The sequence below is a fragment of the Lagopus muta genome, chromosome 12, assembly GCF_023343835.1.
Source record: "Lagopus muta isolate bLagMut1 chromosome 12, bLagMut1 primary, whole genome shotgun sequence".
Taxonomy (NCBI): domain Eukaryota; kingdom Metazoa; phylum Chordata; class Aves; order Galliformes; family Phasianidae; genus Lagopus; species Lagopus muta.
Window position 1 is genome coordinate 14,941,947 of NC_064444.1, and position 24,484 is coordinate 14,966,430.

At 37.2% G+C, this 24,484-nt stretch overlaps 1 protein-coding gene and 1 long non-coding RNA gene across 7 annotated transcripts in view; both read left to right on the top strand.

Annotated features, from left to right (window-relative positions):
• The window catches only part of LOC125699410 (uncharacterized), a 30,864-nt gene extending 24,712 nt beyond the window's left edge, over nt 1-6,152 (top strand). The window contains exons 2-3 of the long non-coding RNA XR_007379548.1: nt 2,682-2,737; nt 3,931-6,152. This is a non-coding gene — a long non-coding RNA (uncharacterized LOC125699410). The remainder of the gene's footprint in view (nt 1-2,681; nt 2,738-3,930) is intronic.
• Nucleotides 1-24,484, top strand: part of FTO (FTO alpha-ketoglutarate dependent dioxygenase) — a 224,546-nt gene that overhangs the window by 24,859 nt on the left and 175,203 nt on the right. For 5 of the 6 annotated variants that reach the window (XM_048958922.1, XM_048958924.1, XM_048958925.1 and 2 more), the window contains exons 2-3: nt 14,023-14,100; nt 19,150-19,810. In XM_048958922.1, the coding sequence (XP_048814879.1) occupies nt 14,023-14,100; nt 19,150-19,810 (739 nt within the window). The remainder of the gene's footprint in view (nt 1-14,022; nt 14,101-19,149; nt 19,811-24,484) is intronic. The other variant, XM_048958923.1, reaches the window with a different exon arrangement.

Genomic DNA, 24,484 nt, shown 5'->3' on the forward strand with positions numbered 1-24,484 from the left:
GATTTAGGAAAGAAATTACTGTATCAGAAACACAGTACAGCAACTCAATGTTTATATTAAAGTGACAGCAGATGAATTGTGTTGAAGTTTCCTATGCTCTTTAATGCATTCTGAATTGCTATTGGCTACAAAAAAGAAACATGACTGTAAATTGATTCTTTTTTTAATACTCTGAAGCTTGTATTATTATGATTAACCTAGTAACAGTTAATGATCTGTAATTTCTAATAAAAACAATGTTGAAAACAAAGTAAAATGCAGCAACATTTAGCCACTTTTTGTTATATCAATTTATTTGTGATAGCAAAATGAGGTAGATTTAAGTGATCACTAAGGTTGTTTGATTTTTTTTTTTTTTATAAATATCATCTAGTAAAGAGAATTCTGTGCAAATGTTTTATGTTTTTACTTAGAATTGTTTCCCAGCTTGATGATTTTGTTATGAAAGCAATTCATTTCTTAATACGCGGCTGTCTGTGCTGAAATCATCCATGTTTGTAAGTAATCAGCGTCTCTGAGACTATGATCATGAACATGGAAAGTCTAAGGCCTTGTTTGTTTGAGCACTGATTAGTCATCGTAGATACAAGAGCAGATATAAATCTTTATGGAAAGAAACCTTAATCCTGGAGGCGTAATTTGAGAAGCCATGAGTAGAATTCTCTAACGTGTAAGGAATAAGATTATTTTGTTCTTTCATTTGCCATATAGAGTAGGGGCAGTATTGATTCTTGTGGTAGCAGTTCAGGTCCTGAAGTGTGGTGTGGATCAAATATCATACATATGTTTGCTCTACAGGTTTCTGATCTTTGTTTACTACTGTAAGCTACTGTCTACTACTGAGTGAAGCTTTCTCAGTTTTCTTTCTAAGGGATTTTTAATCCTGCAGTGTCAAGGCTCTTTGCATCATAAAATCATATCATTCCAGTTCAAATGACCCTAAGTTGATCTAGTCCAACCATCAACCCATTACCACCATGGTCACTAAACCTTGTCCCTCAGTACCTTTTGAATTTGGATTCAATTGGAAAATAAGAATTCCATTCCAAACAGCCTCAGTAAGCTTTCTCAATCCAAGCTTTCGCTTTCAATTTCATTTGTAATTATACTGGATTATTTTAGCATTTCTTTTGCATTCTGTGCCTTTTCCTTGACCTGAGCCCATTAATTTCTGGGTTTTGTTACCAGTAGGAATTTGTGCTGGAGTTCAACCTGCATCAATCAGTAGTCAGCATAAAATATTTCAGCTTCTTCCTGGACTAGGTTGCACCATAAAGTTCATTTAGTTTACCTTAAGCTAAGAATTCACGTGCAATACTCAGCAGAAGCACAGCAGGACAATGGAAATGTGAAATGGCTGCAGTCTCCATTACAGTAATAAGTGCAGCAGCAGAAGCATACGAAGTGTCAAAATGCAAACAGGGAATCAATGTGCTTAGTTTGCAGTCTCTGAAACACTTAAGCTATGAAACCACTCCGGATAATAAGTCTATTCAATTAAGGAAAACAAACCTTTTTGAAAATGATCTCAGTTGAAGGTTTAGATAGAGAAATCAGCGTCATAAAATACCCAAGTTCTCTTGGGCATAGTGCATGTACTTCAGTACGTACTATTTTCTGTTTCTGGAAGGTGTTTCTCTTTTATCTAGAAGAGCAACTTGTAATAAAAATGTTTAGAACTCCTTATCAGCCATTTAAGTATCTGAATGTTAGAGGACGTGGAGGAGGTTGTCGCATGTGACCCCACGTGCCTTCCCTCTGCAGCATGGCTGCTCCCCGCTGCTCTGGGCTCTCTGCTGAACTGCGTTCGCTTTTGAACTCTTGGTGTCCCATAAATCCTGAGAGACAATCAAGTTAAAGTGCACGTCACTAGGTGGCACTGAAACATCGCCGTATGCCAAGTACAGTCGTGAGCTCTTCATCTGTGCTGCTGGAGCTGCCTGGATTTGTAAGTGTCAGTGATTTGCTTTATTGTTAGGGGGCACTGTAATGTATTCGTCTCCATTCAAGGCAGCCATTTAGTGCCCCGAAACATGCCCTCTTACTGCTCTGGCCTGTTGACTGTGCTTATTTGGTGTAATAATTAGCAGAATTTCTCGCTAACGGTGGTACTTACTAACACCTCACATTTTCCACAGTGCTTCTGTACGTGATGGATCGTGCATTCTGTGAATGAAGTTAAGCGGGTCATAGCCTGAGCCCTGTACAACACAGCTATTTTCTGCACGATCGTAGTGAATAGATACATATTAACTTCTCTTTAATTCCCACTGTGTGTAACACAAACAAATGTGAGTCTTTCTGTAATGGACTATTGAAAACTTGTAAGCGTAGAACAGTTAACTTGTCAACTTTTGGAATAAAAGCAAGTGAATGAGCAGCTGTGGAAGGTAGAGTACACTGACTTTTAACAGTGGCATGCTTTAAGAGCCCGTGTAATGCACTGCCAAGGTTTGTACAGATTGCTGTGCTTCGTTTTGGTGCAACAGTTCTCTCATGCACATTAAGGGTGACCTTTTTGCTACTGATGTTCAAGCACTTATTCTAGCATTTGCAAAAAGGAAAAAAAGGACTTTTTTTTTTTTGCTTTTTATTAGCTGGAAATGAATGACTTGTAGAAAATTATTCTGGTGGTAGTACTGTGGTAGGGATCCCTCTCACCTTGTGTTATTTTTTTGCAGATATGGTGGAAAGAACAAATGGAAGTTAAAAATTCCCCAAGAATCAGTAAGCAAAGGTAGATGCTTTTAGTTCAACTCCTAAGTAAAAATCTAATGAAATTGCTAAGCAATGAATTCATTCAGGTTACAGTGATTTGAGGCATTTGTCATATAGAAGCTTAGCTCTGTGTTGAGACAACCGAGGCATTTCACACAGGGCCTCCAACAGTTTTCAGACTGTAAAAGCTTTCTCATTTCTAGTTAAGATGGGATTTCGAGTGTATGTAGTATTAAACATTGGCCATTAACTGTTGCTTTTGTCTGATAGCATTGAATTTTAAAATCCTCCCAATAAATATATTTATTTATTCTATGTTGATCTTTTTTTCTTTTCCCCACCTCTTGTGAGTTCTAGTTACCAGTGAAGTGATTCTCCTTTAAAAAGCAAGTAATCCTGCAGTGAATCCAGCAAATAAGAACAAAGGTGACTCTGGCAGCTTTCTCTTAACGTCAGTTCCTTGCCCTCAGCCTCTGTTATTAATGCATCTGCACTGCTGTCACTCAGATAGTTTTAACACATGCATACTATGTGTCAAAAAGAGTGGCCTAGATTTTAGAATTTCAGGTTGAGAGTACCCCACCATACAAAACCACTGCATCGAATTATGAAATGGTTGACTTAAGGTACTGTAGATGTTCTGAGGAAAATGAAATTTATTTTCATATTGAGAATATCCTCCAAGGAAGCAAGAGAGTTGAATTTGAAGTGTTCATCTATTCTCTTAGATAGAGACCTGCCTGTATGCCTTTAAAAATATTTTAGTAGTTCAGAACAATCCTTCTCTGTTTTACAGTCATATTTGATTTTTTTTTTCTTTTGTGGATTTGTTATAAAGCCCTTTATCATTCCAATTCCTTCACTTGTTCTAATTTACTGTGTGCTTTTGTCGTTCTTATATGTAATAATTTACTCTCTATATTTTAAAAGTGCCCAATTTTTTTGTACACTTCGCTTACTGGATCACTCCATGGGTTCAATTTTTAGTGTTTCCACAGAGTTGACTGATCATGTGCACTATTTCCTATCAATCTGAATGCAGCTTGAGAATCTGTTGCAGATCAGTGTGGCTGCCTTTCTTCATTTGAGAACCAAACAAAGTTTGATGAAGTTAGCACGCTTTGTAGGAATTGTTCACTTGTTGAATTTGGCAGTTGGGATATTGGCATGTGCATTAGTATAAATCTAGTTTATCTTCTTGTTTATCTGAAGAGACCAAATGGGACAAAGGAGAGCCGTGAGGAAAATTGGAATGGTCCTTGGAATGGTCTGCTCACCTGTCTTTCTCACCTTCAGAAATCCTACTTGAAAATACAGTTTGGAGAGGGAAAAAGTAATTTTTGAAGAGGAAGAAGACTTGACACCACCAAGCTCCTTCTCATTTGTACATTGCAGGCAGTGACAGCAACAGGACTATCTTGACTTTTAGGCCAGTTGGGAATATAAACATACGTGGAAAAAGAGAAGCCAAATGTCTCTCCTGAACAAATGTACGCAGAAGGCTTAAGAAACAATTTTTGCACATGGCTGCTTTAGTTGAGTGGCGCTTTTGCTCTGCACAATTAGAGCTGATCATTGCGAGCATTAGAAAAAGTTAATAAGAATGAAGTCTGTATATGCAAGAGGTAAAAGTGAAAACAGTCTTCGCAAGAACTAGGATATTTTCTTAAAAGCTTCGGTTGGGAGGAAAAAAACCACCACAAAGTAAACAGTTCTCAATTCTGCTCAACAAATGTATTCTTAAGCAAAATGTTGACTTACATTATGAAGTGCTCCTTGGTTTGGCACAAAGCAAAAGGCTCAACAGTTCTACTTCTCTCAGAGTAGATTAGTGCTCTCTTGTATTTTACCTGTTAGCACATCCTATGCTTATTCTTTAAATTGTGCAAAGACGATTTAAGGATAAAATGTGAGTGAAAGAAAACTGAAGAATCCTTTCTTTTACTGTAATACATTGACTTTATGATTGTGCTGTCAAGGTACCAAGCAGAATGGAATACAGATCCCAACAACTCCTGTCCAAGCTCATTTGAGCTGTGATGCAGAAGAGTTCTTAATACCAGCTTTAAGACTCCAGTGAACTATGTTCTTACAGAAGCAGGCCAGTGCCTCCTGATTCACTGACCACAGGTACATGGCAAAATGATGGAACAAAACCAAATGGAGGAATAAGATGCATTGAACTTACAATCAGCGTCTCTACTGCCTGCAGTTTATTTGGCTAGGCTGTATAAGCAGAAGTGAAGGAAATATGGATGATTCATTGCAGTCTGTTGGGAACCACTGAACTAAAACGTATCATTTAGAAAAAACATCCGAACTTGATATAAAAAGAATTCTCTTGATGGCAAATTCATCTCATGCAGTGGTACTGCTCTCCAGTGCTAATTATCCTTGCTTTTAAATTGAACTCCCTGTTTCTGGTCTAAACTTGCCTAGTGTTCTTTCGGACTCTGGGTTTTGCTAATCGTCTGCCAACTTAATGTTAAATGTTAGCTTTCTGTTCCCCATGTGGCTTATTATGGAGGCTGTGAGCAAAACAAAGCCGTCAAGCTAAACAAAATTAACTACAGTTGAATTTTGCACATCTGAATTGTTCACTTTGAGGGTTTTTTTTTTTCTGTAACTCATTCTTGCTACAAGAAGAAATCCTCTTCTTTCAATGAATGCAATACAGAAATATCCCTCTTCAATTTGGATGCCCAAAATCAGTAGGGTTTTATTAATAGTTGTCTTATTATGCCAAGGCAAGAACTGTGGTTTATAGGTTTAAGTGAGTGTTATTGTCATCATTTGACCAGTGGTATTGGTTATTAATATTAGATTATTATTATTACATTAAATTTATCTACCTTATGTTTTCCCTTGGCTGTAAAGGATGACAACACCATATTAGCTTTGTACTCCTGCGTAGCTTTAAAGATGTTATTTGTTGACTGTGCTTTTTCAGAAGAATGTTGACAATCTGTATGGCGCCACACTTGTGAACTGTGATTGCAAATCCACGATAGCTGCCTTTAAATGATTTTGAGGACTGGACAGGTGACTTGCACAGAACTTCTGCTCAAAGGCTTTTCTAGCATGAGAAACATTTATAGGAAGGTGTTTATTGTGTCCTTGGAAAGGACAAAGTACCAGGATTGCAGGAAAGAGGTGCTGCTTCTGCAGCTGAATTCTGGGGGACCTCATGTACCTTTCTGTTGTCTGCAGTGATTTTGTGAAGTATGATATATAGTCTCAAAAATAATCTCAGAAGTAACATTTAAAAGCTCTGTATTTGGTGAAATGCGACTAATACATGAGGGGAGTGTTCCTGGAACACATTTCTTGTTACCTTTAAGGCTTTGATGGCCTTACCATCTTTTTATTATGGAGTGAAGAAGCCTCTTAAATAATTAAATATGATGTCTAAGCTGGTTGTAGAAGTCTTCAAATTTTACCAGATTTGTGAGTGCTTTTATACTTTTTGTGGTGCCTGTTCTACTAATAAAATCTGTGGAAAATAACATTTATTCTGTTAAAAAAAAAAAAAGCCCTACGAAGATGTTCAAGTACTATGTAATAGACATGACAGTTACAGTTTGTGAAATTTAATGCTCTAGCTCCTTATTGATCTTTCCTGCAGATGACTTCATGGCACAAGCATTTGCACTTAGCACCTGTTCTTTCTGCATTAACACTATCTTTGAAATTGTTATCAGGGGAACATTGGAAACCAAACTTGATGCTAAACTTAGGGACTTCAGGATTTTTTTTTTTTTTTCCAAGCATCCATTTTATTTTCAGTTTACTTTTGACTGCTGTTTCTTCTGGGGAATATTTTAACACGTAAAATGTAGATATGGTTATAGACCAGGATTCCTGCGAAGCCCAGTATTTCCTGGAAATGATAAAAAGCTGCAAGAAAGTTCATTGCATCTTTGATCTTGCAGGTGGTTCTGATAGTTCATCTGTAAGCGGTGGTGTTTGCCTAGATCACATGAGGAATCTTAAGAATCAGCTTTAGTAATTTGAATGGAAAATATGCGATAGGATAAAAGGCTATAATCAACTGTACCCACAACAGAAATTGCAAGTTCAGTCTTGGTTTATATCTCAATTTCAAAAGGTATCACCTTGATCAGCAGGTCTAAATTTCCCACAGGAATATGGTATTTTCTTTCCTGCAGCCAGTTTTCTTTCGCACGCTGGTTGGCGGAGGGCATCTCCAAAGAGGAGTTGTCAGAAGTCATAGCTGATCGCATTCCTTGTAGTGACTTCAAAGCAATTGTTCTCTCACGACACAAATCCAGATGTCTGCTTATTATGGGGCATGCCTTCATGCATACATCTTCTTTTATTATGTAAGCTTAGTGCTTTGAACTATTTCTGTAGAAACCAAAGGTTCCATCTTAAGTGAGGTACAAATGCATTGGAGGGAAAAAAGACCTCATCTTAACAGGTTGTTCAGTGTGCAGGCAGCGCTGCCAAATGTATTCTCTTTTCACTGTTAACATTCCTTATAATTTATTTTTACTTTATCTGGTTCTAAAGTTTATTGAATCCTTTTCTATGCTAAAGGATTGCTCGGGATTTCACACCTGATCAAACCACTGTACTTGATTCCTTGGGACTGGGTGGATTGAGGTATTTTTGATGCATTGTGTAAAATCAGCTATTGGTGACAGTCACTAAGAAAGGTCTCTGCCTTCCAGTTCAGTGGAGGTGATCTGATTACTTGGTTAAGAAATGTGGTTTCTCAACGTATATTAACTATTTTTCTACAAAACTATGCAAAGTATGGCAAGCAGAAATGCCATAGTATCCTTAATCAGTTCCTTGTGATCCACAAACAAGATATTCATCCTAAAAATATCCACCCTTTTAAGTATTTTCTTTGATGCTTGTGTGCTCTTGCCCACATATAAATGTGAATTAAAAAAATTGGATACCTGATGGAAACTTGGTTGTTTTCACCTGAAGTTGGAAGGTTCTTCTTGTCAGATACAGCTGATCTGTTTGCTGAATGATGCCCACTGGAAGAGGATACACAAATGATACAGGGAACAAGGAGTGCATGTTGGTATCAGTATGATTGCGGGGATGGTAGAGGTTTGAGAGGTATGCTGAGGAGGCTCAGGGACATTTTGTCAGCAAAAAGAGGCTGCATTTGAATGATTTATCATTTAAAATTTCTATGATAGTTACATAAAGTACTAACCATGTGTGACATATCTACGCTCAACTGGATGAGAAAATGGCCAGTCCTGTTCCATTAGCAGCCACTGGCCAAAAGAGTAATGTTCCTGTAGGTTAAAACAACAATTAAGGGGCACTTAACATCTCGAAGCGGTCAGAGGGGGGATACTGTTAGCAAAGACACTTTTCACACATTGCTAAGCTGCCTCAGTGCATAAATTAACTCGTGGTTCAGTTACATCAGTCAAGTATGTTGTATGTATGCATGACTGGTCTGTGTGTGTGCCAGAACCTGGGCCTGCTGATTTATGAGGGAGGCAAAAAGACGCTGAAATGAGTAAGTAAAGCCAAGCAGTACCTTCACAGGAGAGAGCATCGAGCAGTCCTTTAGACAGCTGCTCAGTTACAGAGGTTGGTGGTAGGGCTGAGGTCTGCTTGCATCGCAGTGGGAGAGCCAGATGCATGGTGTTGTATTAAATGACCAGCAGGCTCAAGTACAGTGTTGTTCAGAAATGGAGTTATGGGCTGTTAGATATCACTAGTCATAGATAATCTGAACATTCGTTTATAGAGAATAATATAAATTCTTGTCATTAAGATGAAAATGGGTTTGGCATATAATATCATGGGGAGGGTGGAGGAGCTGTAGGATGCAAAGCACAGAATAGCGTGGTCAGATGCCTGCCAGTATTTCTGACAGAAGGAATGTAGCACAGGCAAGGCTGTTGGTAAATCTTGACTATAATGAAAGGTAATCTGGAAACATAACATTTTCATGTGAATAAATGGTGCTGTAAAATTGGCCAGTCCCTTAAGATCTTTTAATGAGTGGCATTTACACAAATAATTGGAAGAAAAAAATTCTGAAATCTAATATATGTGATAATGGAGAAATAAAAGCTGTAATAGTGCACTTAGAATGTATTTTTTATTACTCTAGGTTTGCTTCTGACAGAACTGTTCTTAGTGAGCCACTTGAAGGATCTTGGTTGCTCTGAAGTTTTAATAGGTAACACTTGGAAGGCTTCATACTTTAAAGAAATGTCAAATTCAAAAATCACATTCCTACCTTAATAGATACACCAAAGTTGGTTGTGGTTTTTTTGGTTGTTTTTTTTTTATTTAATAATCATGTGAAAGAATGTTGGGGGATAAGGCTGTGGAAGTTCCTGTGAAGTGATTGCTTTTTTTGTACATGGGATCTTATTATGGTATCACGGAATTTTGACCATATAAATTATTTAATCTTCCTCTTTTCTCTTACTTGAGAGGAACCCTTTTCTTCATCAGCAACCTGAAGTAAATCCACATGCTGTAACAGTTAGCTTAAAAACAACAACAAAACCACACAGACCCCACTGTGCATCTTTATGGAAGGAAGAAGTTAATAGAAGGGAGGGGCTTATGGAAAGGCAAATGTTTGTCTGAGCTTGAGGTTGAGTTCTGTTGTGAGAGTATGCGTTTTGTGTGGGGGAAGTAAAGGCTGCCTTTCTAATTCTGATAACCTCCTGTGAAACAAAGAGCTACTGATGAAAATAATATGGAGGTGGAGATGATACTTCCTTCATTGTTGATTAGAGGCCTTCAAAAAACAAACAAAAAAACCTCAGACCAAAACAACTACAACCCTGGGCGTTTGTTGACGGTGCTATTTTCAGCATACCTGGCACACTGGTACTTGCCTGAGGAGGTGATCCAAGCATTCAGCCTGTTCTCAGCCTTTTGCAGAATATAACAGATGGTCGGTCCTCAGCTTATTGAGTATATGATATCCTTGCCAATAATGAAAATATGACTGAGTGAAAATCAATTGTAGAAACAGGAAGACAACAGGAAGATAAATGCAACAGTGAGATGTTTGGTTTGCCTGAATTATCTTTCCATGCATGTTCTCCGTAGTGGGATTCATCTTCTGCTTTGTTCTCTCTAATACTGACTGTAAGGTGAAGGTACATACCCAACAGCTGAATGCAAATTGCTTGCATATGCTGCAAATGCACTTGTCTGAAGTTTCAAATTGCCCTCTTTTCTGCAGTATCTTTTTTGGGGGGAATAACGAGATGTCCCTTTTCAGAGCAATGAGGAACAGCCATGTTTTTGGGAAACGGGCTAATTAGAATAAATCATATATTGTCACTGCTTATAAGAGGGAGTGCTTGTTGTAGAACTGAAAGCCAACATGTCTAAATATTTGATAGGCATTATTGTCTGTCCATGTCTTGGATCTGTGTCTGACTTTTTACATCTGTATGGGATGTTGCTCCAGGCCCGGAGAGATTACTTGGTGTAGTAAAGCTGATGTTTTCCCCCGTGTTCATGGGAAATGCAGGGCAGCAAACAGCCCTGGGGGTTATCTTGGAGGCGAATCCTGCTGGCATTGCCTTAAGTTGGCTTCTGTGCATAATTGCAACTTCTACAATAATTTCTTGAGTGCATTTTATACTAAGTACTGGAAAAACAACTTTTCTGCTTAATGCTTCGAGATTGTTTATGTGTTAGAAGTTGTTGAGATGTTATGGCCTTAAATTTGTTTTCAGCAGCAATTTCAGTAGTACTTGAGTGCAGTTACTTTTCAATACGCTGTTTCAACCAAAATAATGATCAATCAGTTGGAAGGAGAAGATTTGATGAAACTCAATAGAAATTCTACCTTTGAGACAAACCTTTGTAGCATAATTATTGAAGTTCTCTTTTACAATGAAGTGAAACCTTCTAAGAATGGCATTGACAACCTGCAGGAAAATGTCAGCTGCAAAAACAAACTATGTACATGATACTGTACTTTGATATGTGACTTTGGTGTGGATTGGCTTTGTTGTAATTCCTTCTCCTGTTCTGTAATGTTCAGTGCACAACTTCTGGTGCCAAGAAATAACTTGTACACATTTTGGTTGAGAGATTCTGCTTATTGCTATTCCATGTGCTGAATTTTATACCCAACCATCTTATCAGTATATCCATTTATTACTAATGCGTGATCAGATACTGTTAGTATCTTCAGGAAGTTCATTGGATGCTCTAAAATTGAGTATTAGTGTTTTGATATTCATTCTGGTCTCTGAAGCCCAAGTGCAGCATTCGGGAAAGTTCCCTGGAGAAAGCACAACATGTGCTGATGTTACAGGGATGGTGCAGATGGCGCTGGTTGGTAGTCTATGAAGCTGTTCAGCAAGTAGTGCATCCTATTTTATTACACTGGCCTATAACAGCAGAGGTTGATGCTGGTGTTATGGCAGTAGAGTTTGAACTTTCCCACCAACATTGTGTTACGTTTTGTTGCTGTGTGACAGATGGCAGCAGAGGGGCAGTCTGACAGAATGGCATCTGACATGAAAGCGCGTAGGAAGAGGTGTGTCATTGAATTACTCCACGTGGAAAAAATGGCGCCCGTTGACATTCATCAACGCTTGCTGAATGTTCATGGAGGCCAACAAGTGGATGTGAGCACAGTGAGTGGTGGGTGGTGCGTTTCAGCAGCGGTGACAGTAGTGACCTCTGCTGATGCAGATCGTTATGAGCGTGGCGTGCGGGCTTTTGTTCGTGGCTGGCCGCAATGCATGGTTAATAGTGATGACTGTGTTGCAAAATAGCATGTTGTAGCTGAGAATTTGCTGGATCAAATAGTGCTCTTTGTATCTGTTGTGGTTTCCATGGAAGTAAATAGGAGGCATTACTTTCAGAGTGGCTCACGTATGTGTAAAAATCTGTTGTTTAAAACATAAGAACTGATGTGGATGTGTGAATAAACTGTTCTGGCATCAATAGTTTTTAAAATGTAAAAACAGTTTAGCAGTATATCTTTAAGATACCTTCAAAGAAAGGCAATTTTTTGTATGCGAGGGTTTACTTAAGGATTAGACGCGCTCTGTGCAGTGCTTATGTAGCAGTGCTTACACTTGGCATCAACCAGCTGGCGCAGCTAGATCCTCAGACTTCCTTTTTTTGACTTTTTGGAGGTACTAGAGAGTGGCTGATGCTTCTGACATCCGTGTGACAGCTTCTCGCATAGGAGATGAGCAGTGCGTTCCACCACCCAGCTGTGTGTATTAGTCTGTACATCAGCTGAGGCGCGGCACTTAGCCAGATCTGACAATCACATGTGAGCGCGTACTACCTATACACAAGAGTGCATTTCAATGTTGTGTGTGTTTTTGCCAGGAGGCTGAGACTTGACAAAGAAATTGTCAGAATCTCTCTTCTTCCCACCTCTTTTTCCCACAGTCGAGCCCATGTTTGAAATGCAGGATTTTTTTTTCGGCTGTTTAATGGGTTTTATTTTACAGCTGACAAAAGCAATCTAATGTTCTCAGTGATTTCATGTAATAAAATTGTAGCAAGCTTTTCATAATAGAAAAGAGTTATTGTTTTGGAATATACAGCATATTAGCATGTCATTTTCTGCCAACATAATCTGAAGCTGCATTATGCTCTGCTTCACTTGATGTCAATATATAATGTGTCCCCAATGGAAACTAGAGACCTAGAAAAATTACAGTTCTGCTTTCCAAATTCCAGTGCTGCTGTGTTGTCGGTCTTGTAAGAAGAACAGCAGATTGTGAATGAGGAGATGAGTATGTGAGAACTGTCTGCTCAGATTTCTATTTGGCTGCGCTGCTAGTTATAAACCCTAAAATCTCCTACACTGCTTTCATAATTTAAGTCTGTCTGTCCTCTGTCTTGGTGCCTAAATTTCAGTTGTTTGCCACCACTGAATAAAATGTGTTAGCGTTTTTCATAGTTCACCTGTCCTTGTGTAGGTGTTTGTTATGAGCCAGGAGTTGTTATGTATACTACTTCCCCTTCCTCCCTTTTTATAATAGGATTGCCAGAACGTAAAAAATCTGTTGTCAGTGTATGTGGAACATATTAAACAGTTGCAACCTGAAAAGATTATGAAAAGGAAAATTTATGAGAAGAATAAGAATTGTTGCTTTGTAATGATGAGCTCTCTATGGAATAAGCAATTTGCAGTGACATCTAAGTGATGAAATATGCAGTTTTTTTCTGCATAAATATGTTTTAGAAAACTGTTAGTTATCTGTTCCTCCATTTGTTTTTTGGTTATGATGATTTTTTCCTTTTATCACAACCATATTCCTTTAAAAACTGTGTTCCATTGTCATCTGTTCTTCCTCTTGCAACAAGTTTAGAGCGAGCTGCAGTTTCAGTTATTTTACTGGTAGTGCTCATGTAGCTGAAAATATTGCAATAAAAATGAGAATTGAATGCTTTTGTTATTTGGAATGCTCCAGATAACGAAAATGGCTTTATGATCTTTCAGTTGTATTCCTATTAGTAAGCTCTTGTTAATAAACAAAGCTTTGATAGAAACCATAAAAACAAAAAGAAAAAACATACATCTTGGAAAACTAAGCTTTTTTTCGTAGCAATTCATCAGTGACAGAGTTGGCTAAACATTGGGGGAGATTCTTGAAGCAGAGGTGAAGAGAAAGTTGAGAGATAGAGGGGCAGAGAAAACCTGCATGCAGTCAGCTGGATCTGAGGTCACTTCCAGCATCAAACCAGAGTTTCTGGTTTCTGGAATTGCACAAGTTGGTTATGGTTGGTTATGATGGTTTTCAGTAGATGGTTGTGTTTTCTGATTGTTGTGTTGGTTTTTTTAGTGTATTTCATTCATACGCCCATTTCAACAATCACTTTAGAATGTGGCCAGCATTTAGCTCATTATTTTAATAAAAAATTATTAAGCCATTCCATGGCATGTGAGTCTCATATCTATTAGATCCACAAAACAAAGTTTAAAAAAAAAAAAAAAAAAAAAAGAGAGAGTTTCAGTGTCCAAACTCAGCATAGGTTTGAAGAATAGTGGACCAACGTGGATTTTCATCTGTGTAATAAGGTTTGATTATCTAAGGAAGCGTTTGAGAGGAAAAAATACTCATTTTCTCTGAAATTACTTCAGGTGAATTGCTGTTAAGTGGAAAATCTTCACTGGTTTTTGCATCTATTTATTCTTTGTTTTTCCAGAACTGATGAGAAATAATGGGTCATCTGCCTTTTTAGTGCAGCTAGTTTTCTACTTCCTTTTATCTTGTTTCTTAGTCTGATTTTGTGTTCCAATATTCTTAGTCGAACTTTGTACTTCAATTTTTCTCCTCAAAACAGAAAAAGAGGCTCCTTGAAGAACTTGGAGAGGGCAAACTTCCATACCTGACCCCAGCCGATGCTGATTTCCATCATTTGGTAATGTATTTCTTTCAACTGTACTTGTTTTAAACTAAAGTGGCTGTTTAAGCTTTAGTGTAAGACACACTATAAATATTTTATGTGATAGAAGTATCAACTGTTTTGGTTCTTCATGATGACTGGTAAAAATAACATACTTTCAGATGGTGTGAAATAACACCTCTAGAATCAAAATAGTCATGAATGAAAAATTCAAACTTCATTTGTTTCTAGGATTTTGACGTGAGCAGTTTTTCAAGCTCAATTTTGCTTACTTCCATATTGGAAGCTATGGGAATTTGTATTAATAATTACTGAAATAAAAATCTGTATTATAAGAGTAACTAAATGTCTTATTTATTTTCCCAAGGTGTGTAGCCATGCAACTCATGTAACAATTCATCACTGTTTCTTATGCTTCATGGAAATAAAGCTAACTTTGTCTTTCTTTTAATGTTTTTGCAACTTGTTATATTTATGATTTGACAAGATTTGGCAAAATAGGAAAAATATTTCTTGGCTTAGTTCTACTTTTAAACAATAAGTAATCCCTAATTTTCCAGAGAAAAGGAATGGTGAAAACTAAAATGCATGCCTCAAATGAAACCAAACAGAAGTGAAAACAGGCATCTTCAAATGAAAGTTTTGAGGATTACCATGAAATGAGTAGAAGAATATTCTGTATCTGCCTTGGATCTTTTTAGGTCAGCTAGAAACCATATGGCAGAAATTGTAAGTTAAATCAGATCAAATCCAAACACAGTGAGATAAAAAGCATAGGAAAGAATCTCTTAAGTTGAACAGCTGTAGCGTTGCAGGAATGTCACCCGCCTTGCATTGACGTATGGCTGTATGTGGTAGCAAACTCCTCCAAGGATGAATTTCTCTTTTGCAGGATGTCAATGCCAAGAAAAGTTTAGCACATTTAGCAATTCTTCTACTGGACTCTGGATTACAAGTCAGAACAAATTTATCATAGGATGGCAGTTGTGATATTGAAAAGTTTGTTTATTTTCCTTACATTTCTACTTGATTTGAGTTCTAAGGTGCTTAGGAAAAGCATTGTTTTCTATCATCTTGGAGTGCTGACTGTAGTGGATGTAAGTTCTTGGTTGGGATCATTACCAGCTGTAAAAAGACTTGCAGACTTTCTGTTGTGGTGCACTTTTGTGGGAGTGGGAAAGGAAAGGTGACCAAGATCTTGTTAGAAAGAGTTTCCTTCTCTTTTCTGAAAAGAAGTTATTTCCAATCTTAAGCCAGTGTTCAGGAGGGCCTTTCTACTTTAGAGACTCAAGCAGCCTGCTGTTCTCTTCTTGCTACTCCTGTAATATATTCCCTCCTGATGGCTTTTTATATCTGCTCTTGCCCATCATTTTTTTTTCCCCCATCTTTTACATACGCAGTCTTACAGAGCTGACAGGAAAAGAGAAGCTATTGCTGAGGAATTTTTTAGTATTGAGTATTAGGAATTTATTTTCATCTCATTTTCTTCTACTTAAAAACAAAGAAATCTGTCTTACTCATGCCTTAGTGGAGTTCAGATTTGCTGCAGTTGCATTATACAGAGTTATAGTTTGTGTAGTGTCTGCATACGCTAGGGACTTCTAAGTATATTTGATAAACATCATGACTTTCAAATTCTTTCTAAGTTGGGAATTGTTGCTTTCATCAAACATGCAGATTTTACAAGTTCTGTGGTGGTAAAGAGTGGGTAAGAAGGGTAAGAGCTTGAAGTCAGCATATTGGCAAAACAGAATATCGCATGTGATAAAGTTCAGTTTTGGAGTCTATCTTTTCAGGAGAGACCTGCCTTGCTTCTGTAAGAATCTGCCCCTTCTAAAACAGAATGCTTTGAATGTGTTGGAAGGGTCAGTTGGATTGTAATTGAAAAGCTACTGTCTACTGACAGATATGGAAATGTACAGTCTGAACAAAGCTAAGCAGTTCCATCACTAGCAAAACTTCACTGGCATCTCTTCCAGTAGGTTTCATGGCTGATGAAGTGTTTCAGAAATGGCCCCCAAACAATTGGTGGAGCAATGTAATATTTAAGAGTGCTTGTGAGCAAATAAGTCTGTATTAAAAAAAAAAAAAAAAAAAGGCAATTTATGAATATGTGAAATACGAACTTATTTAATGAGGTATCATTTCATTCATTAAGGGATCCTTGTTGCTGATTTCCAGCTCTGTTGTCCCTTTGGTTTCCTCTGTATGGTGTCTGATACGGAAGTCAGAACATAGGTACACAGGTATACTTGAAATAGTGTGTGACAGTCAGATGGAGAATCAAGCATCACATGTGCCTTTTTTTGTCCTGTGGTTGCCAGTCACAAAACCACTTCTTTTTTTTTTTTTTTTTTCCTCCCAGGGAGCAGTGAATTGACCTTTAATACTTGCTGTCAGAGTTACAACATGCAGTACATGATTCCTCCCCCTTCCCCATCCCCCCAAAACAACAAGGTGTCCGGTATGAACCTAGCGTTCACCCTGTGCTCTGATCCCTTAATGCCTTCCTTATGTTAGACATAGCACAACGACTCGTTGGAGATTTAAAGAAGACCAAACTGTTTTCTTGTCATGTGTCGGAAACGTGTTTCCATTTCCTGACTTCTGAGATAGCAGTGTAGTGTTTCTTTAAGGTAGAATCTTCAGTGCAACATGTAGAATGTAATAATAAAGCAGTTCTTCTGCATGTAATCTTCAAACATCATCCAAAGGTAACGTGCTTCTGACTCCATCAACAGAAAGGTGCGGGAGCTGTTACCTCTGCAGGTTTTTTTTGGGAGTGGAATTCAATATTGTTACTTTGGTTAAAAAATAAAAAGTGGTGTGCTTCCTTTCTAGTACATGATTTCAGGCATTTAATTGCTGTTCATCAAATTGTTATTTTCCTGCTTCTCTAGTAGTTTGGAATTGTATTTGTTATTCATAGCAGCAGTGCAGTGGGTTTAGTGTTACGATAAAAGATAGTAAAAATGATTTCTGTATGTCAAGGTAGTCAATATCATGTGATTGTTGGTTAATCTGAGCTAAGTATATCGTATCTGCAGAATTATTAACGAAACAATTGATGCAGTAATTTTATGTCACAACATGTAATATTGTTATGAAGTATGATTATGAAATAACTGCAATTCCCATCAACCTGTACCCACGCATCTGACTGTAGCCTGTTCTGTAAATACATGAAATCTGCAGTTACTACCTTTGTTATTAAAGATTTTTTCCTTGTCCTGTTCAAATACTACAAACAAAAAGCACCGTCTGAAACAAGTTGAGTGGTTCATGACCTCTAAAGGAATTGTTCCAGGCTCTTGGCAATTCTTTCTCTAGTTTATTTTCAGTTCTTTTAGTGAAAGTTGGGGTCGAGTGTTCTGTGCTGCATGTTGTAGAAGGACCTTCAAATAAATATCTGGAAGTATTTTCAAGCTTTGGTATTTAGAGTTAAGCATGTAAATACTCTTGTCAGAAATTATTATTATCTGAAGATACTGTTATATCAAATTAACTTTTCCCCTCTTTCTAGGAAACTATTTTCAGAAACTATAAAAACATGTGAAGAAAGGGAGTTAGCTTCTCTCTAAGAACTGACAAGCAGTGGTGTCAGGTTCCTCAGATGGACAGAGATTTATATTTAATCATTACTGCTAAAATAGGCTTCCTTTTGCGTTCATGTTCTTACTAGATCCATGGTCATATAAAGTTAACATTTAAAGTTAAATGTTGTGACTTAAGGTGATGATGCTGATGTGTAACTGCTTGCATGCAGTAGAAAATGTGCATACTGAGTGATTGGTTTGTATTTTTAAATGCACCTTTTGAAGTTTCTTTCCTGAAAGTCAGGCTTAGATCCCACTTAAAAGAAGGAAGTATTAGTGAAATGGTTTTGAGGTTGACTAGGAGCCCACAGGTGTATTGTAGACCAATATAACACTTTTGTGTTAGTGGTTTTGTTTTGTTTAAAAGCGCTTTGAATGTAAACTATTGCATTGGAAAAATGTTTAGATCAGCTGTGTGCATCTGTGTGCTCTAGCCCTGTTCCCAGTGCCTTCAGGTTTCACCTTTCTTTATTTCTTTTCCCATAGCACCATCAGTATCTACTTTTCTCCCACAGCAGTGACTTAGTGAGAAGAGGAAATGAACTTAGTGAACAGTTCTGAGCTTCCAAAGTATTAATTGACACCCAGTAGAGTCACATTGCAGCTTTTCCCTTACTAAGAGCATTAGTTTGCATCTGTTTCTGTTATCTATAAATTTTAATTAAAAATACAGTTAATGTCTACTTAAGAACTTATTCTCTAGTGTGTGTGTTTTGCAAAACAATCGCAACAGTAGTTAAAGATGATTTACAGGCAGCCAATAAAAGCTGCAGTTATGTAATGCTTCCTTAGAAAGTCATATTAATGAAATAAAATTCCTCCCTGGAGTGGGAAGCGACGTTTTACATGCAAAGAAAGATGCTGTTGATTAGCAGTGCCATGCTTTGCTGGGAGTGGCTACGTACAAAACCTGCTGAATTCTGATCTCCAGGTGGTGTGGTCAGATGGAGATGTGAGAATGAAGGTTGTTGCTGGTAGGGGGATGAGAGTAAATAAGTTTGGAAATTTTTATAATCAAAAAAGAGCAGCTAGCTGGCATCTTGATGAATGTGACAGTAGAAAGGTTGTCAAGGATAGAATGGACTGCCAAGGAAGACTTCGAAAGAGGTGCAGTGCAGCAGAATGTTGTGGGTTTGTTGTTGGTTGTTTATTTATTTATTTATTTATTTTGACACATTGTATTTCAATTTCTATTATTTTTAGTACATGGATAGTTTAGGAAATAATTTAGTGGGAAAATATTGGTTGTAGCTGGACAGTTGAACTGGGTGATCTTCAAAGTCTTTTCCAACCTTGGTAATCCTATGATAAAGTAACAAATTCTGGCATCTGACATCTATTTCTTTACTATATTCTAGACTCATGCTTGATAATTTGTCCATTTATCCCCACACATTCTTGAATATGCCAAGTACTTGTTTAAAAAAAAAAAGAAGTAATTTTCTGTTGTTCTTGCTTTCTCCTTTAGCAGACGACAAGATATTCCAAGCTAATTTTCAGAAAGTCGGATACAGTACCTGAAGAGCTCCATCAAATGGTTCAAGAGGGCTTTTTGACCTTGCGGAAACACAATTGTTTTTTTCAAGATCTTGTAAGGATCAAAGGAAAAGATTTTTTTACGCCAGTGTCTCGTATATTAATTGGAAACCCAGGATGCACTTACAAGTACTTGAACACAAGATTATTTACAGTTCCTTGGCCTACTGAGGGTTGTGAAATTAAATATTGCAGTCCTCAAATACGTGATGCTTGTAAAGCATTAATCAAACTTAATGACTACTTGCATGTTGAAGCAGTCAAGGCATTACAAGGACAGAATCTGTTAGACACCAAAGGTATCAAAGACACTGCTATAGTAGATAGGGAGCAAAATTTTGCTACTTCGCTTATAGAGAAAGGGTCTTTTTCAAAAGATCAAAGCAGTTGTTACGTACCAGAGGATGAGTACACAAGTCTAAATAACAGAACATCTTATAACTTGACTTTATTAAATTATATGGATCCACTACAAATGTCATACTTGAAACAAGAGCCTTATTTTGGAATGGGGAATATGGCAGTGAGTTGGCATCATGATGAGAATCTGGTTGAGAGGTCAACAGTTGCTGTGTACAGCTACAGCTGTGAAGGTGAGTGCTTCTCAGCTTTGCAAACGTAACACTAGAATTCAGACACTTGATTTGAATTTGTAAATGTTACTTTGGGTATCATTTTTCAGTTGACTTCCAGTACTTCCAAAAATCCTTTGTTTCCTTCAAAACATGAGGAGAATTCACACTGATTTTTAGAGGCTTTGGCTAAAGACCGTTATATAAAAATAATAGCTTATATTTTTCATGTGCGATCTGTTGCTAATTTCTTTTTTCGTCTTGAAGTGATGGGTTGCTTTTCTTACTGAACATTCAGCTAAGATCACCATGTCTGTTTTCTTAGACATAAAATATCAGTCCGCCTAGCAAACTCAGTAAAAAAAAAAAAGATTCCCTGACCAGTCAATGTCAGATTCTACCTATCGCATCCAAGTAATGTAATTAGTCTACTTGATTTTCTAAGCATAAATAAACTGTATTTTAATAAGCCACTGTGGCACTTGAAACAATGAGGATCTGTAGAATCCCTTTGTATGAGGAAGCTGGACCTTTCAGAGCTTTACAGCTGGTACAGATTTGCTCTTCGTGGAGGCAGAATCCCCAATCTGTTCAGAGTTTAAACAGCAGGAGTCCTGGGAGCTGAGTGATCTTATGGCATCCAGGTAGCTCTTTGACTGCTCAGAGACTCACAACTTGGTTTGTGTGGTTTTCTTTTTACTTCCCTTTGCATTTTGGCATCATTTGTTATGTGGTTATTTCATGAAGTGCTATTAAAGCATGTAATGCTATAGATGAAATAACATTACTTGCTTGTTCATTTGTTCACTTTTTGATGCCATAGTGAAAGCATAATGTTGGAAACTTTATTCAGTGTTATTTAAAGTAGAAACTGTTTTTAATGTGCCAGTGAAGAAATCTGAGAGTCAGCACAAAGATGATGGAACAAGCTGATATTGTAATTAGCATCAGTGTTTCTTTTATTGTTTCAAGTGTCAAACTATCACGGCCACTTTGCATGAAGTATGTTTTAGAGCAGCAAAATAAGATAAATGTTTTGCTGAATGCTCATCTAAATAGTAGTTCCAAATTTTGATCCATTTAGGATTTATAGTAGTACATTAATTTACATACATCACATGGGAATGTTGAGGTTAAAAACATGTTCAGGATTTTAAGATAGTAAGCTAATAACCGATTCTTGTTTCCTGCTCTATTTATAAGAGTGAATTGCGATCCAAATACTGGTAGAAAAAGAGTCTTTTCAAAAACTGAATTTTATACATGAACATATTCTGATGAATATCTCTTGCTCCTGTCCACATAAGTTTTGTTGAGCTTTATTGCTCAGCAGAGCATTAGCTGGTGCTAAAAATGTCTTTTGAAGTAGAGGTGTTTCAGATACCAACTCAACAGAGATGGAGAGTAACCAAGTCACTGCAAACATCCATCATTTTCTCACCCGAATTTCCCAGGAACTAAATTTGAGGTTAGAGGTGTAATTTTCTCTGGATGCTTCGTTGTGTCTTGTTTGGCTTCTTTCTGTATGAAGTAAAACAAATAAATGAAACAGCTTTGTTAGCTGGCAAGGCAATGCTGAAAAGCTTAGCAGAGCTGAAGTCAGTTCTATTGATGAGTGATCCAGAAGGAGCTCTCAGGCTTGTTCCTATCACTGAACCGGATGGCTATTACTTTGCTGCAGGAATTGGGAATAAAAATAATTCATATTTACTACTGATGTCGCTCCCTCACTGGGTTTCAAAAATAAGATATTCTGAACTTGTGGAAGTTGTTTTGAATCAGAATAAATCTGTATTTGTAGTTGACAAATAATCTTAGCTATGCTTTGCTTAATGGATAAAAGTCATGGAGTAGTGTTTTGTACAGGATGAGAACAACGATATTAAATGGCTTCTAATGTCGAAAGTATAGTAGACATATTGCTTGTTGAAAGAATAGAAATGGTGCATAGAGAAATGTTACCTTGATATATTTAGACACAACATTCAAGGTGAAAACCGATACGAGCAACGTCAACAAATATTCCAATTCTTTTTTTTTGTGAATGTCAGTTGCGAGAGAAAGCAAGTGTTATGGATATAGATATATAGATTATTAGTGCCTAACTAACCTCTTCTGTTGTGGCATTTCAGTAGTAAGGCAGATGAAATATCTCTGGGTAGAAATTCATTCTTTCCTGACAGCTACTGAGAAACAGAGTATGGTCTGCTTTTTTTACTTAACTTGTACATGCATGTGAAAACTGCTGTGGAAGACTGTAATAATTCTGATGTTTATTTCATTAAACCTTGAAAATGTGCCCAAATACTTCTAAATTCAGGAAAAAAAGGTCTGTAAAGGATTATTATTTTTTTCTATATTTATTTAATAATGGTCAGTTGGATTTAATGACTATACTGGATGTTTACATCCTTGTTTTAGTAATATGTTGGCAGTGATTCCATCCTCTCAGAAATAATGTTTGATTTGAAGTTATATTTAGAATATGGTCTGAGAGAGAACATTTAGGTTTCAGACTGCCAAAGACTTCTTGGAGATTTTGATACCAAATAGCAAAGAAGTGTTTCAGGGCTACTTTTACTTTCTTCTGCTGACGAACCATAACCAAACAAGATCCGGGCAAACACAAATTTCTTTTTGTTCTAGACCTAAACAGGACCCAAAACTGACAGGATCAGGTCTTAGAGCTGCAGACTCTCCAAAATTGGAGCTGTCTACCTAAAGCCTAGTGATGTGGCCGATTTTATTCAACTACATTCTCTTTCATGGTTCTATCCTTAGTGACAGGTTTGAGCTATTATGTTGTGGCAAGCTTGTTACCCAGTTGCACTGTTTTGGAGTACAAGTATAAAGGTTTCTTGCAGGCCAAATTCTATAACCATTAACAGAGTTCAAATCTGCAGATAGTTTAATCTTATTTCCTCATTAATTGCTGCTGCGTTGGACCATTTCTGTACAGTTTACTCCAGAATAAATGGATGTTCCTAATGTGCTATGTAGATGTAAGGTCCACATGATTTATTCTCATGTACCTAAGGTTTAGATGCATTCAAATGTTTTCACTTACATATGAACTGTTAACTTCTATACTGCATTCAGTCATGCCCAAGGGATGACAGAATTTTATGAAAATTTCACGTTATGTAAAAGTTTGTCAGTGCTACCTGGAGATACACCACAAGTGTTAAGATGGGCTTTGTGTTTTTTCCACTTCTCGAATAGTTTGCATTTGAAAGCTAGTAGCAGCTTGCTTCCATTTGTTACCAAAATAGCATGGTAAGAGCAATCAGTTTCAATTGCTGCTGATAATTATAAGGTGCAATAATTGAGAATACAGAGAAAAGGAGCCTGTGAGCTACATTTGAACTCTGTACTTAAGCAATAAAAAATTTATCAAACTGCAAAAAATAAGTCATTTTAACGAGCACATTCCAAAGGTGCTGGATTTATGAGGAGACCCCAGGAAACTTTCATTGAAATTGCTGTCTCTGATTGTAGTTCTATATTTTATTGGTGCCATATTGTGAACAGTGCCGCTGCCAAAGTGAATGGGAAAGCAGCATAACAGAGAGTTAACCCAGAAAGGTTACCTCTTTTTATAATATCCATGATGTATTGCATTAAAAATGCCTCGAAAGCCATCTTATTTGCAGTTTTCAGAAAACTTTTTTTTTTAATTGTTACAATTTATCCAAATGGGTCAGAAAATATGAAAGCCCCTCAAAGACTTTAGTATTGATTTTTCTGAGTGTTTACTCACTCTTGTTTTCTCATTTGTGTGTTCCCTGATAGAAAGGCCTAGAGCTGCTCCTGAGCCAGAGCTGCAGCCAAAGGAGAGCAGCAGCAGTCAAGAGGAGATATAGGGAATGGGTTTTACAGTAGGAGTTTCAGCTGAGGTCTGAAGATCAGCTTTTTGAGATGTTTTGGCTCTCTGCTTCCTGCTTCTAAGCAATACTTAATTGACACAGGAAGACAATTTATTAATTATTAAAGGTTATCTCCAGCTAAACAAACATTGCAGTAACAATGTGAGAGGAATGACTTGAATGTTTTGGAAGTGAGAGTTCAAGGTCACTATATCTGCACATGATATAGTCAGATGATAAATCTGTGTCATGGTATTTTTCTAGAATTAAATGAATACTTATGTTGTAGAAAATCTTATACAAAAGCGCATTTGCAATGGGCAGTGAAAGAGGCACATGAACTGCTGCTAACTAACAAGCAGTAATTATGCATTCTGCATTGTTGATGACTTCTAACAGTTGACTGCCAATCTGTGCCAGCTGCTTATTAAAACTTCATCCTCCCTCTGTCAAAATGCTCTGTTACATTAGCCATGAAAGTGTTACACCATGGCTCCCAAATACCTTGTTATAAATGCTGGCTGTATCTTTCAATTTGTACTGTGGTGAAGTAAGCTTCTGAAAATAGTTCTGAGGGATTAAGCTCTAAATAGTATTTTTATGCAGTGGATTATTTTTTCCCCAAGCTCCACATGTTCGTGTTACTTAATGATAAGAAAAGTGTTTTGACTAATGCATTGAAGTTTCATGGCTCTTCCACGTTATCTGTCATGTTTGACTAATAAATTTGAGAAAAGAATGACAGATAAGATTCCTAGATTATTTTGTGAACCTCGTTGGTCTGGATGCAGTGTTTTGTGCATGTAGTGGAAGTGCTAAGTCAAGCTTG